This window comes from Mus caroli, chromosome 12 (assembly GCF_900094665.2).
Source record: "Mus caroli chromosome 12, CAROLI_EIJ_v1.1, whole genome shotgun sequence".
Classification (NCBI taxonomy): domain Eukaryota; kingdom Metazoa; phylum Chordata; class Mammalia; order Rodentia; family Muridae; genus Mus; species Mus caroli.
In genome coordinates, this window is record NC_034581.1 from 30,603,853 (window position 1) to 30,619,129 (window position 15,277).

The 15,277-nt window shown below is 39.2% G+C and overlaps 1 protein-coding gene across 11 annotated transcripts in view; it reads right to left on the reverse strand.

Moving 5' to 3' along the window:
• The window catches only part of Hdac9 (histone deacetylase 9), an 832,694-nt gene that overhangs the window by 213,954 nt on the left and 603,463 nt on the right, over window positions 1–15,277 (reverse strand). For all 11 annotated transcript variants that reach the window (XM_029484907.1, XM_029484903.1, XM_029484900.1 and 8 more), the window contains 2 exons: window positions 10,330–10,450; window positions 5,543–5,592 (listed from right to left, as the gene is read on the reverse strand). In XM_029484907.1, the coding sequence (XP_029340767.1) occupies window positions 5,543–5,592; window positions 10,330–10,450 (171 nt within the window). The remainder of the gene's footprint in view (window positions 1–5,542; window positions 5,593–10,329; window positions 10,451–15,277) is intronic.

Here is a 15,277-nt window from a genome sequence, read left to right on the forward strand (position 1 = left end):
CAGAGGGAACGCATATAGTTAAACCAACTCAAGCACTGACTGCAAGCCAGCTTCGACTACGTTAATGTTAGAGAATGAACATTATCGTGATTAGTACATGTGAGCACCAGATGCCACCCTCTTTCTCTTCCTGCTGATGTAATAAAATGCATCGTGCTGGAGGAGGGTAAGGGGGTGGGAGTAACACACAGCGAAATAGACTTATGATAAAAGAAAGGGGTTCCTCAGTCAATATCAAAACCTAAGGAGCCTCCAAATGTTTGGCATGCTTAAATAGTAAGTGCGATTGCCAGTACCATGAAGTGTCATTATAGCCAGAACCATTACGGCCTGGTGCTCCTCCACTACTCCGCATTCATACCTTTCCCTACACGCAACTCACATAAACATTCACTTCATAGTGCTTAGTGCTCTCGCGGATTTAGCTCGTGACTTTCTGTGTAAGTCCTATGCCCATCTTCTTCCTTTCCAACTTTGGAAGCCTACTCATCTGTACTCCCACAGATCCGGCCACCAAATCAACCACAGATCAACCAAAGTCGGCCACCACAGGTCCAGAGTAACTGAAAAAGTTGTTCTTACTTTATTAATCTTTGCAATTCCTGGACCTTTCCCGTTCTTTGGGCATCATCTGACAGCAAGCACTAAACCTTGTAAAACATCAATACTGTTTCAAAGAAAACAATTCTAGATAATAGTGATAAATCTCTTTACTAGATGAGGCTTTCTGTGCTATTGCATTTAAGTGTATGTCCGTACATTTGCTCACTAAATCATTCCTTATAATTGTAAAGAAGACTCAGGGGAGTCCCCAAAAATGGCTTCTTATGAAATTTTGTTCAGAGTTCTTGGGTAGAATAACGTAGTGAAATACCAATGCTGTGTGGCAAATACAATCAATCAGGGTGGGGTGCAAAATAGCAGATTTCCTTAGGGTTTCTGTTTGTGATAGTTGTGGATATATATATATATATATATATATATATATATATATATAAATACATATAAAGAAATGTATATATTTAAATAAACATATATGTACTTTTGCATATAAAAGGAAGAGCATACATGTCAGCTCCGAGACAAGGAAAGAACATTTAAAATATTTTATCCAAACCTGCCTTCTGTTTAGTATTATTAGCATAACCGGAATGTCTGCGGGAAACCTCAGACCAATTGAAATGTGCCTTCAACCCAATCGCCCGAGGCACACAATCATCTTTCTTCCATCTGCCCATCCCTAAGTAAAATAAAATAAAATAAAATAAAATAAAATAAAATAAAATAAAATAAAAACAACACTTGTAAAACCTTAAGTGTGCGACACCTAGGTGTCACCATATAGATTGCAGACACATAAAAGTTTGTAACAAAGCTCGATTGGTGTTCCCAGGGTCAGAACCTTGCCGCTGGGCAAGAGGTCTCAGTTTAACCACACCATGCCTCATTTTCTGGCCCATCCAGGACCAGGTTCTGTCTGTGCACTGTGCAGCTCCTCTCAAGGGTTAGGGTTTCGCTCTGCCTCTTCCCAGTCCCTCCTCTTCCCACCAGCGGCCGGAAGCTGCCCAATAGCCCTTTTCCTGCATCTTGCCATGGAGGTGGGGTGGGGAGTAGTCTATTGTAGGATAAAAGTGGAATTCTCTGCTGTCTACGGGGCTTTCCCCAGGGAACAGAGCACGAAACCCAAACTTATATAAAATCACATCCTGTTTGCAAACATCATATTCCCTCCGCTTCTCACTAATCGGGTCCCATAAACCCCAGCGCAGCTTGAGAGCCCATTCCTCATCTAAACAAATGCCATAAGCTCCTTTATACTTTTACAACCATGTCAAAAAATAATATTGCCTGCCAATAGTGATGTGATTGGAGTTGCCTCCTCGGAGCCATAAAAGAAGCGCAGAATCTGTTATCAATTTCTCTAAGTGTACCGGGGGAATTATGGGTCGATTCAGTTCCAAGTTATAAATGACAACTCAAAAGCCACAGAAGCGTTTGAAGCTGGGAGCTGATGACGACATTATCATAAAAGCCTGCTCGTCCTTGCGTTTGTGGGTTCCCCCCACCCCATCAAGTGAAGAGGGGGTAAAGTAAGGCTGAGAAATGACTTCAAGATTTCTTCACACAGCAGCAGGTCAGATGGGATGGCCAAGAAAATGATCACTATTTTTAGCGACATACCCTGAGGAGAGAGAACCAACGTGGTCCTGCTCTGGCTATTGTTGCCAGATCCTCTTAATGATGTCTTTCACTGCACAACAGCCAAGGCTCAGAATTGGTGAAACGCTCTTTCAAATGGTGGGTTTTCTTGCAGTGGAAGTACTTCATAATTAGAAATGAATCATACCCTGGTAACTAAAGAAAACGAGACTCAAGCACAAAGAAATTTGGAAACCTGACGTTGTCCCTTAAAACATTGTTCTGGGGAGCACATTTTTACAGTGTCCTCAGTGCTGCTTGCCATGAGCTGGCTGACCAGGACTCCAATTACCACAAGCAATTCTAGAGGAAGCTCTAATAAGAAGCAGAGACTTTCTGATTTCATAATGTCCGAGGTCATCTCCTCAAAAGCCAATTAATCCATCAGCATTCAGTAGCTACACATTAAACCTAGAGACAATGAAGCTGTGTATTCAAAGCAATGACAATTTTCATTATGGATTGGCCATCATCTTAGGTAATTTGAACCAGAGGAGTTTTTTTAAAGACAAAAACAATTACCAAGTGATTCCAAACCTCCACGATGCATCCATAATGCTAAACTGAGCTACTCCAAATTCATACTGCCTGTCTTCTGTATGTGCTGTGTTTGGGCTTGCTTGGATGGAGATGAAAATATAGGCTCATTGAAATCCAAAGGATCTAGAGTTCTTTCTAGGGCTGCATCAAAACTAAAGATCTAAGGTAGGAAGATGGCTCAGGTATGGCCAAGAATATGATTTGATCCTTTAAATTAAGAATTAATAATAATAATTCCAGGCCCAAGATAGCTCAGCAGATAAAAACACTTTTGGACAATGATGAACTAAATTCAATTCCCAGAATTCATAGTGAAAGGAGAGAACTAACTGCCCAAGGTTGTTCCTGACTCCCACAATCCTATCTTGTACCCCTCCACATACACCATAACTGGCAAAATTTAAATATAGCTGTGAAAACACACAAAACTACTGAATCATATAAGTTTGCCACAGCATCAAGTTTAAAGCTTAGCTCTGTTGTATATGCATGCATGCAAGCACGTGTGTGCATGCATGCATGCATGTGCAAGCGCGGGTGAACACACACACACTCACACACACACACACACACACACACACACACACACACACACACACACACACCAGGACCTATCCAGAAGACTGAGGAAATTTTGATAAACATAGTGTCCCTCTCACGTTCTCTCCAACCTTCATCGGGGTTAGCCGGTTTACCTCATATGTCTCCTCCTGCCATTGCCCACACTAACATTGGTCAGCAGTACTGGCACCAAACCCAATCAGGGTTTTATCTGGGACTAAAAGTAAAAAGGTCCCTGCTGTGCTTCATGCTGGGAACACAGCCAGCAGAAGGAGCCTCTATCCATTCTTTAGGTACTTTAAAGAACTTACTGAAATCTTTCTAGCTGAAGATTAGGTTAACTTGGTATAGGATTGTGAAGGCCAATAGGGGTACTTTGGGACAGTGAGCCTCGGGTACATCCCAGGTTATATTTTGAATGGGTATCTCAAGGATCCACCTGTAGTTAATGTGTCATGAATTAAATAGACGTGTACCGGAGTAGTTTCATTGCACGTGATTCTTTTAATAGCTTTGATTTCCTTCCTACCATAGTTCCTGTGAAATAGGTTTGTTTCTCATTTTGCCCCATTTACAGGTAAGCACTCTTTCTCTTAAAACGACCATTTGGGATATTATAGCATACTGGCAAAGACAATGCAAGCCATTTCACAAGTTATTTACCCTCTGCCTTTTAAGAATGATCCTGCAAGCTCCCAGCACCACAGGGATTTTGCTATAACTGGCCAGTACACAAGTGAAGTGATGCCTGTTTTGTGTCAAGGATCAAATAGCCAAAGTCACTGGTAAGCTGCTAAGAAGTAGGCCACACCAGGAACTGTGAGGCTGCAGGGGTAGGGGATAGTTAGCAGCCATCTCTTAAAGATGAAGCCCATGGAAGAACTTGAAAAATTGCATCACGGAGTGCACGTGTGAGTGTGCACATCGATACTTGGAGCTCTTCAACCATTGGCTGTGTGATGTTCAAAACTTCATGCCACTTTTCTAGAAATTCAATTAAGTAAAAATTTTGGCAAGTAAGCCAAAAATGATCTTAGTAATTCTGGCTGTTTCTGGACTCGAGGGATGAGTGTGATTAAGAGAACTGGCTGTTCTTCCTCAGGACCCTTCTTAAGTTCTCAGCACCACATGCCGGCTCACAACTCTGTGTAACTGCAGTTCCAGGGGACCTGATGCCTTCTCCTGACCTTTAGGTCACTAGGCATGTGATGCATAGACCTATGGACAGTGGCAACACCCATACTTACTTTTAAAAATGACTTTTACATTTGGCTTGCTTTCCAGAACTCAGTATGATAACCTATCCAGTCCAGTTGGATATAAATCAGTGTTGGCATTTTATTTCTTGACTGGTAGGACCGGGAAAGAGGAGCCATTCCTAAGTCAGGCATCATTAAAATGATAAGATGAATATCTTGGAAATTTTTTGTATGAAAATAACAAAGAATTGTCAAAAACATGATTTTTGTTCTCTCTCCAAAATCCACAAATCTTACAAGATTTAAATGTCTTAGTCCTTGGAAGCCTGACCTACAGTTATGTTGTCCCAACATGACTTGGCTCTCTGTGTTACAGAATGAAGGTTTTTACTGGTAAGGGTTAACTTTAAAGGCAGGATATAGGTTTTGTTCTAATCTATAAAAAATTAGACATTTTTTCTTCATATATTGCTGGATCTGAACAAATCTGTCCTAGAAATGTGATATAAGTATCCTGGGTCAAAGGGCTTTGTTCAAACAACAACAACAACAATGACAACAACGACAACGATGACAATGACAACAACAACGACAATAGCAAACTCTCAAAGGGTTCACAGTGTGTCTCATAATGTAAATCATTTTGTGTAGATAGTTTGTTCCACTTTTACCAGCTATATCATGCACGTGCATAGCTGATGAAATTCTATGGAAAATCGGGTCCTGCTGCAAATTTACTTAAAAACATCTCTCCTAGGAATCTTTCTCTAGCCACATAAAAGCCCAAGAATGCTGAACACAAGGAACAAGTGCCTTAGCACACAACTCGCATGGTAAGGCCTCACACTTGGCATAGTTCTACCCTGTCATCATCTCAAAATTGTTAAATCTGTTTTGAACAGGAAGCTTCGGACTTGGCAATGAGATCAGTGATTCACACAGCTCCTCTGAGAGACAATCCTCAACCCACCTCCAGAGATAAATCAAGGGAGAGTTTTTGTAAGCGTGTGTAACTTTAAAAGCCATAGACAAATCATCCTTACCCCGAGTCCACCACAAGGCAACGAGGAAAAGAATTTTCGAGACTCATCACCTGCATTGTACAAAGATAAGAAACATAAACACTATGAATGCATTGGTCTTATAGGGTGGGTATTTATAAACATATAATATGCCATGTGTAGTCATTACTTCACTTATTAGAAAATTAATTAAAATATAGACCAATCAGTGTTAATTTTCAGAAAATATTGCTTGTTTATACGCAGGAACAAACTCAAAGCAAATGCAAAGAAACAAGAAAAACGAAAACAAATATAAAATTGATCACCTCACAGGATGAAGTTTTGCTTGTGGTTTGAAAATTCTTCATGACTCCTAAGGGACCTTTGCAGTCCCAGGTGAAGACCCTGAGCATTGGCCAAGCCTTCTCCCTGCTTCTTTCTCTGCAGAGATCCCCTGATCCTTCCCAAGATTACTGCATACTTGAACTCCATGGCTGGATGTTCTCTTCCCGCCAAGTCCTTGTTGGGTGAGCAGTAGTGAGTTCTGGATTATGGAAGTACAGTGCGGGATCTACCTTCTGCCCACCTACCATGATCTCAACTGTAGCAGTTTAAAAAGGAACACTGCATTCCTCAGAAAGAAAACAATCGTGTTTTGTTTTGAGACCAAATTCCGTTATGTGTTGCTCTTTGGCCTGTAAATTACTTTGTAGCACAAGCTGCCCTTGAACTCAGGGGCCTCTAAAGTGCTGAACCACCACAACAAGCTCAAAAGAATTTTAAAGCTAATACAGCAATGCTGTTCATTATCATTTTAAAAATTATAATTCATGAAACGTAACTCAGCTACCTACTGAGTATTTTTTTCCAACACGATGGTTCAAGCTACAAGGTTTACGAAAAAATGTACTGCCATTTAAAAATTCAAATATCAAATACTTTTTAAATGTGCAGCCTTAACCTTTCTTTTTAATTTACTATATTACAGATATGTGTTTGGGAAGATTGTTTGTATGGGCACCATGTGTAAGCTTGGTACCCACAGAGCCCATAAATGGCACCAGCTCCCTTGGAACTGTAGCTACAGGTGGTTATGAGACATCATGTAGGTGTCTAAACTGGGTTCTCTGCAAAAGTAGACAGTGCTCTTAATCACTCACTCTCCCACCCAGGAACTTAGTATTAATTTATACTTTAGAAATCTGTATGCATATTTACATATGCATACCTCAATCTACCTAACATATAAGTAAGATCTAGTATATCATTGGCCTCTCTGATGTTTGCAATTAAAAAAAACCCACATAATACAATAAGAGAGAATAATAGTTCCATAAATACAAATAACATCAAATTTAACATATATGCTGAAATATTAATTGACACACTATTTCCTGGAATTAAAATAGTGTGTTCATCATCATTGGTGGAACTGGATACAAACTCACACTTCACGAAAGTTCTTCTGATGATCAATCAAATGCCAATCAAAATTGAAACCAAGTTTGTGATGAATTTCATATTATCTGAGTACAAGTATAAAGAGGCTATATTGTCACAGAAAAAAAAAATCAGCTTATTTTGAAAACAATAAATTTAATGAGTTGGTATTTTAATGCAATAATAGACATGGAAATGATAAAGAAAAACTCATGAATAATGAAAACATCTTATTAGGTAGACAGATTCCCCCTCAAAATCAAAACAACTGAGGGTATACACCAATGACAGAGTACTGGCCTAGAATGCATAAAGTCTTGGTTTTAACATCATCCTATTAAAACTTCAATACTGGCACTGGTCAAAGATATTTAAAAAGAAACAAGCAAGCAACAAAAACCCCAGAAAACTTGGGAACAAGAGAGAGGCTTAGAAAGCTGCAAAGCATGGGAACCAAAGTTCAGGCCTCAGAAGAGAGAACGGACTCCTGTAATGTGTCCTCTGACCATAGTACCATGGCACAAAGTTACTGACACATATAACTGTGTGAGCACACACACAAATAAGGCAAGGGCTTCTGCCAGGTGTTGTAGAAGGTAAAAATTTTAAGACTGTTATCCTTAACAAGGTTATCCATGTATTCCTGAGATTTTTTTGCAACAGTAAATTCGTATCTCAAATGTGAATTAAAAGCATTTTTAATATCTGAATTCATTGTTTATGAGCAATTAAGAGAGGTAAAAGAAAATGTTGTAATGAAATAAAGTATTTCAAATAAGTAATCTAAAATTGGATCGAGCTCTAAGGGAAAAGGGAAATAAATTTATTTAGTGATGTTTAAATCTTATTTAATTATATAGAGATAGATATAAGGTAAGTCATTGATAATTTTAATTTAGTTATATGCAAGAAATGTTTGAGTTACTTCATTTGCTGAAATTATTATTTCAGAGAACTGTATTAACTTATCTTTGGACTGAACTCTAACTAGCTACAAGGCAATAAAAATGGCAATAGAACAGGGGCATTAGTGCTATGGAAAAACCTCTACTAGCAACTTTGTACAAGGTCCAGAGTCTCTAAAGAGATAAATAGGTAGTCACATCATTATCTAATTATTTTGTAATCTATAGATGCCCTTCAAGATAAAGACTGGTAGCTCTGGTCATATTGAATTTTTATTTAAATTCATGCTTCTGATTTTAAAACAAATTTTTGAGTTAGAAATGACATCTCCCATCTTGTTGGGAGGGATTAGGGAAGTCCAAAAGTTACACTGGAGCAAATGGAATGGATAAATGGGACAAAGCCTCTTGAGTCTGTGTTTCTACAAACAGAGCAGCACCATTCTGGTCTGCTGGAAACCAAAGAATTATAAGCTTCAAAAATTTAAATTCCACAAAGAGTACAAAGTAACCTTTTAAAAGAACCTGGCAATCAACTATGATCTGGAGCTGAAAGAGATCAGCTGTACTTTTCTTTCTCCAGATAATCTCAAGGAGTTCTAAAATATTGCCAAAGTTGGACAGAGTGGCTGACCTTAAGGCTGCCAAGAAGGCAGCATCCCTGTGCTACCTGCAGTAGGATAACCCATATTGAAAGTGTTGCCTTGATCACCAAAAGATATCTGTAATTCTTAAATAAAACTGATGTTCTCCAAGTTCAAACCTCACTTCATTAATAAATGGCTTTGTTCTCAAATCATGGAATTGTGGTTGCTAGGAAAGACTACACTGCACGTATCAATTCATGTTCATTAATGTTTACTGTCTGAACAATCCTAGTGTAGCCCTAAATCCAATGAAGCCCTAAAGCAGGCTTGATTAAACTCTACGAACACAGTAAAACTAAATGGGGAAGGTTGAACTCTATCTTTATCAAATTAGAAGAGACAGTTCTGCTTAAATAACTGAATGTGTAGGCATTAAAATGTTTGGGATAGAGTTTCTATGGTTAGTTAGATGGCATTATTCATGTTAAAATTTTAAAAACAGAACAGCTATTAGTATGCATAGCAAAAAAGCATCTGTATGTAAAGCAGATGCTTTTATGTAAAGCATCTATATGTTCAAAGCATGATTTCACCCAAAGAAACAAAGAACTTGGTATGGTTGTCAGGCTCTTGAGATGCTGAGAAGAGAGGACCAAGGGTTCAAAACCAACCTGGATTTCATCAAAATAAATAAAAAGAACCAAGAAAAATTATTTAAAGCATAGATGTTTGCATTGATTAATTTGCATTTGGTTATATTAAAAATAAATTTAATTGTTTTAAATTTGCTTACCATAACCAGTCTTGAGAAAAATTGGTTTTCTTTCCTTTTTTTTTTCCATAAAAACTGAGGAATCTCTTTCTGTTCGCCTTTCTGCTTCCTTCTCCCTAAGCTCCTAGACCTATCCTGATCCATACCCAGGCAGGGACACAGACTCACTAGTAAAGGCGTCTCTTTAGAGAGGCTTGTCGCTCCTTTAAGAAGACTGCACACGAGCAACAGTGGATATCGGTTGACTTCTTGCTGCTTCCCAGGATGGTTACCTACGATGTGCCATAGACATGCTCTGAACTACCCAGGACCAGTTAACATTTTGAAATAATATTGATTTAGGTTAAAAAAAAGTTTGATAACTTGAGAGGGATTAAATAGAATTCTTCAAAGGAGAGAGGCAAGTTTTAAAGTGTTTCTTTTAAGTTAAAACTGTAAAATACAATTATTTCAGCATGTGTTTCCAAGCTAGGTATTGTGACTCAATTATAAGAGCTTATGAATAAAATATAATTTTCTACTACTGTTCTGCCACTAATACCTCTACAAAATATCTGTCATTTCAATGTACATATTCAATTTCTTCAGCTTAAATTTTATTTTAAAATCTGATAAAGTTTTTGGGAAAAGCATACATTGAGACAAATTATAATCCTTGGCTTTCTCCTTGCACCATTTACTATAATACTGAGCTTCTAGAAGAATGGCATACATTTGATGGATTACATTAAGGCCTCCAGTCAATCTTCAGTGTATTGAGCTCAGAAATAAGAACTGGAAGATAGAAACAAAGGAGAAGGGAAAACGAAATTCTCATAAAGACCGTGAAGAGTTCTTATCACCTTTCCATGTAAAAATATAAGCAGACAAATTTGGTAACACATCTGATTGCAGCTCAAATAAAGTTAAATTTAAAAACAAGAATTAGACCCTCTGCAGTGTCATTTTCAAATGCAGAATCTGGACTGGCTTCTATTTTACACAACTCATTCCAGGCAAGAACTGCTGGAAAAACTGATTTTTCTGTCACACTGCTTGCCAAGTATTTTGAGCTGACACCAGCATTGACTAATGGCAGTGCTGGAATGTGCTGTTCTCAGTAGAACGGAGGCCTGTACAGACCTAAGAGTGTCCTGGGGTCCAGCTTCTGTCCATCCAGGGGGTTGGTGCCGTACAATAGTGAGTGATGTTCAGAATGAACAAGCTGTATTTCCTCCAGGCTGGCTTTTCGACCTTGAATTCGCTGAAAGAAAACAGCAGAAACCTATAGTCTTTCACTGACAACACTCAGAAGAAAATGAGACCTCACATCACATTTAAGATGATTAATAACGGGCTCAGATTTATCATGCAAGAATGTGACATAGATTTGTCCCGTAAAACACCATAATAAAAATTGGAACATGAGCGTATGCAAGATTCTGATAAACAGGTCTCTGATGACATACAGCTTAGTCTTTTCTGACATAAAAATAAACTTATAACAAAGAAATTAGCATTTGAATCTTCTGAATAAAAGTATCTGCTTCAGAACAAACAAGGGCTGCTGTTTATATAATAAGCAAATTTGTTACCTTCTTATGTTATGCTGCCCTGAAAAGGAAGCTGGAAGGAAGGATGAGGTTAATATCACCATACTTGACTGCATTAGAATTTCACTAGCAAACACAGGGCAATTATTCCATGTGTGTACTCCTCATGATAGCTATACTTCAGAGCTACATTTTTCAATGTGTATCCCAAGGGATACATAGAACCTCGGGTCTGATTATCAATGGTTTGAAATGAGCCAATATTTAGAAACTTACAAGACAATTTGTCAGTAATTTTTTGTTTCGAATCTAACAAAGTCTTATAAGTCCTCAATTTCCATTTCACATTTAAAATATTTCATTGGAAGTATTTTATAAAAGTATTAGTTGGTGACAGATCTGCCATCAAACAAAAGCAAATCCTGCTGATAACTAAGTCCATCTAGATTCACTCTGCGGTTTATATTACGCTCCGGAGAGAATCTCATTCATTCTAACAAAGAGCTGACCTTCATCATTGTCAAAATTGTAAATTAAATTAAATCTCAATTAGCCAGTATGTGCTGTTCCTGGCTAAATTTCTCTCCTTACAGCCATGAACCAGGTGATGGTTGTTCTGGTATGTGATGCAAATTCACCCCCACCTTTGAAAACTGTTGTGTCTCCCAAAACTACATGACAACACTAATGCCACACTTAGAACATGTAACCATAAGGAAGCAGTAAGTGAACAATGAAGCACAGAATTTTGGTGAGATTCATAAAGAGTCCATCCGCCCATGTTGCAGAGGCAGAAAGAAGCACCAGGTATCTTGGAAGAGCATCTCTGTGGGGACCAGGACAATTCTGTCCTCAGCCTCCTGGGTGTAAGACGATGAGGCTGTGGGCAGGCCATTCAGTGTTGATATGTGGTTCACTGAGAGGGCAGTCTGGAGAAATGGCTGCATAGTGACACACACGTTTTACTGTGCAGGAGGCAGAACTATGCTTGTCATGAAAATAAATGATCATGTCACAGTTAGGGAGGAACGGCAGGGGCCACAGAGTAAGAAGTGATGGGAAGCAGAAGGCTCTCAAGGCCTTCTTCATGTCCCAGACAAACAAGCAAATACATCAGGAACCTTCCTTACCATAACATTGAAGTTCTCTGTTTTTGACACTATTACTGAGCACTGTTCAATCCAGTTCAGAGTTGTAGAAATCTAAGGCTACACTTTAGAGAAGTTAATCGTAAGTAAGATGAGAACTCTAATATGGAAGGCTAAGGAAGATTTGATAGTGTTCAGACACTGCTCTCATTAACAAATACCAAAACTAGGTGAGTAGCTAGTAACCACGAGACTTGGAAGTGCTTATGAAAGACTAGAACGACCAGATAATTATAATAACAAATTAAAGGTAAACCGAGTAAGAGGAAGTTGGAAGTCAAGGGCTCAGAGACAAAGTTTAACTAGATTTCAGAGGGTGGAAAGATCCCCCAATGAAATCCTGGTAATTCCACATTTGAGTCATCTAAATCTTGAATGAGCAGAACTCAGAAAGCAGATGGACAGACAGTCCTAGCTGCATCATGATGAGCACTAAGAAAGGGAACATCATCCTGTCCATGGACTCATATCATATATGCAGATACAGCAAACCAGCAACACATTCATTCAATGTGTCAGTGTTTCTGTTTTTTAGAGTATTGGAGATTAAATCCAAGTCTAAATGCCAGCAAGCACTCACCACCAAGCTTCAGACTCAGCACTCTTTGCATGTTATATTTTGAGACAGAATCTTACTAAATTGCCTAACATAGCCTTGAACTTGCAAAACTCTTGCCTCAGCCTGGAGCTACAGGTAATACCAACAACGTCAATTCTATACCTGATATTAAGACTCATATTTTGAACACTATACTGTTCTTAACCTTTTACCATGTTTTCCCTCTCCTGTCCTATTAAGAGTTTTTCAGGTCTACATTGACTCTTTGCCTCTGATATAAAATTAAACATCATTCATGGTGTGCTTTATTGTAGTCACATACATTTTCATCCTATACACTCTATGCTTGCCTCAAATATTTTTCTTATTCTCCAATGATTCAAATAATAATCTAGTTGAATTCCTAGTCACACCTAGTCAAACAATCACCTCCAACAGCATTCAGGATCCATGGTACTAGACAGTCACTCAAGTGATGACAGACAATAAAATAACACCTGTTAAATTGCATGTATCCCTTTGGGTAAGATTGGCAAAGAGGCAATAAGGATCCATGGCCACAGTTCAACAAGACTTATTTGAGTTTCTACAACTATCTATCTCTATTCTTGCTTCATTATAAAAATGCACTATTGTTTTTTTTTTTAATTTTTTTTTAGCAGACTTAATTCATTTATTTTTCTTGTACAAAATCCTTATGTAGTAGCCACAGCTGGAGCCTGGGTCCTCTGAACAGAGACTCTGGTGTGGGTTTTCACAAGATGATCGGTGAATTCCTGATAAGGAGACTTGGTGAAGACAGTCACTTTCCAGAGGTCGGGGGTCATGTAGCTGTAAGTCTTGGAGATGGCATCAAAGGTGGCCTTAGCAAAGTTGCCCAGGGTGGCAGTGCAGCCTCTGGCTGAAGTATAGCAGTCATCTATACTGGCTATCATCAGGAGTTTCTTGGGCACAGGAGAAGAGACAATGCCAGTGCCTCTCCACAATAGGGCAGCCCTGTCACCTTGCATGGAACAATGTGGGGCTTGACAATCTTGTTCCCCCAGTTATCCTCTCCGCACAGGGACGATGGAAAGCTTGGCCAAGATGATAGACCCTCGGATGGCAGTGGCAACCTCCTTGGAGCACTTAACATCAAGACCAACGTGACTATTGTAGTCCCCAATAGCAACGAAAGCCTTGAACCTGGTCTGCTGGCCAGCCCGAGTCTGCTTCTGCCCTGGCATGATTTTCAGAATCTCATCCTTTAGGGACACACCCAGGAAGAAGTCAGTGATCTCAGACTCCTTAATGGTCAGGGAGAACAGGTAGATCTCTGCCAAAGACTTGATCTTCATCTGCGGCCTCGACCACGGCCACAGCCTAGGCCACGACCGCAGCCCCTAACACCGCTGCCGAGCGGAAGCCGCCGCCGCGGCCTCCTAATCCTGGGCCCCTGGGTCCTCCGGGCACTCCCGCTGCACAGGGGTCATTCGCCATTTGGTGTTTTCCCGAAGAAGAAGAAGCTGCACTGTTGTTTATAAGTTTTAATCTTTGATAACTCGTTTGGCAAAAATGTTGGATTAATCTATTCTCTCTCTCTCTCTCTCTCTCTCTCTCTCTCTCTCTCTCTCTCTCTCTCAAAACTAATTGTACTTGATATAAAGAACCATTTTTTTTTGTATTGTTTCTTTGTTTTGTTACTGAAGACAGGATCTCAGTCCGGCCCCCAAAGTCACCATTCGTCTGACTCAGCTTCATGAGTTCTGGGAAGACAGGGATAGGCTACCACACCATACAGGAAGAGCTGATTTCTTGACAATCCCCTTTGCTCTTCCAGCTGCTAGAGAGAGAAGCCAGCCTATGACAAATGTCTCATCTCTACAAGATCCTGGAGAAAGATTATTTTGATTTGTGTCTCAATGTGGGAACTTAGTAGACAGCTGAGCTAAGAGTTCCTCAGTAGCAACTCTATTCTTTCTTAACAAGGTTGGTGTGGCTTCCGTTCATCCCCCTCTTATCATACCTTACATCGGTCACATTCAACTTTCCTCTTATACTGATCTCAAATACTTCTCTCTCATTGGATTTTAGTCTTTCACTTGTTTAGGTTTAAGTAGATATTTTTATCTTGCCTCTTTTTTTTTCTGCTTCTCATGTGCCCTTTATTCCTCATTCCTCTCCCAAGATGCTCCCATGAGTCAAAGGTCAAAAGCATAATGAGACACAAAATGGGACAAAGTGTTCTGTTCAACTTAATTTAGGGAAATGGTGAGTTACATTCTCAGAGATGATTGGTCTGAAGAATGGCTATGTGAACTCATCTATGATATACAGACCCAAAGGAGATTTAAAAATTCTGAGCATATTGGGACATTTAATGCCTCCTCCATGGTATGTAAACAAAGGCCTTGGATCTTTGCCTATATAGGCTAAGGAATGAGTGCTTAAAGATCTTCTTTTGTCTTCCTAATAAGAAACACTGTGAGGTGGTCTTGTGTTCATTGTTCCTTTACCCTTCTTTGTGTCTTGCTTTCAATCAGTGTCCACTGAAACTCAGAAAGGAGCTAGGAGCTAATGTTTAATGAGTATCTACTCTATGATTATGTGTATGATCAGATTCAACACAGATCCAAGGCAGTGTCTATTCAAATTGGAAGTTTGACTGAAGTCATGTAAAATTACCATATCATTGAGTCTTACAACGCACCATGGTTCTTTCCTAAAGAAACAGTCTTTCTGAAATAAAGCCCCTTAATGCAACATGATTATAGAAAGAATGTTCCGAACATGATCTACAAAGTCAGACTGTGACAGGATAAAACGCGGCCTGCCCACACCCACCCACACAC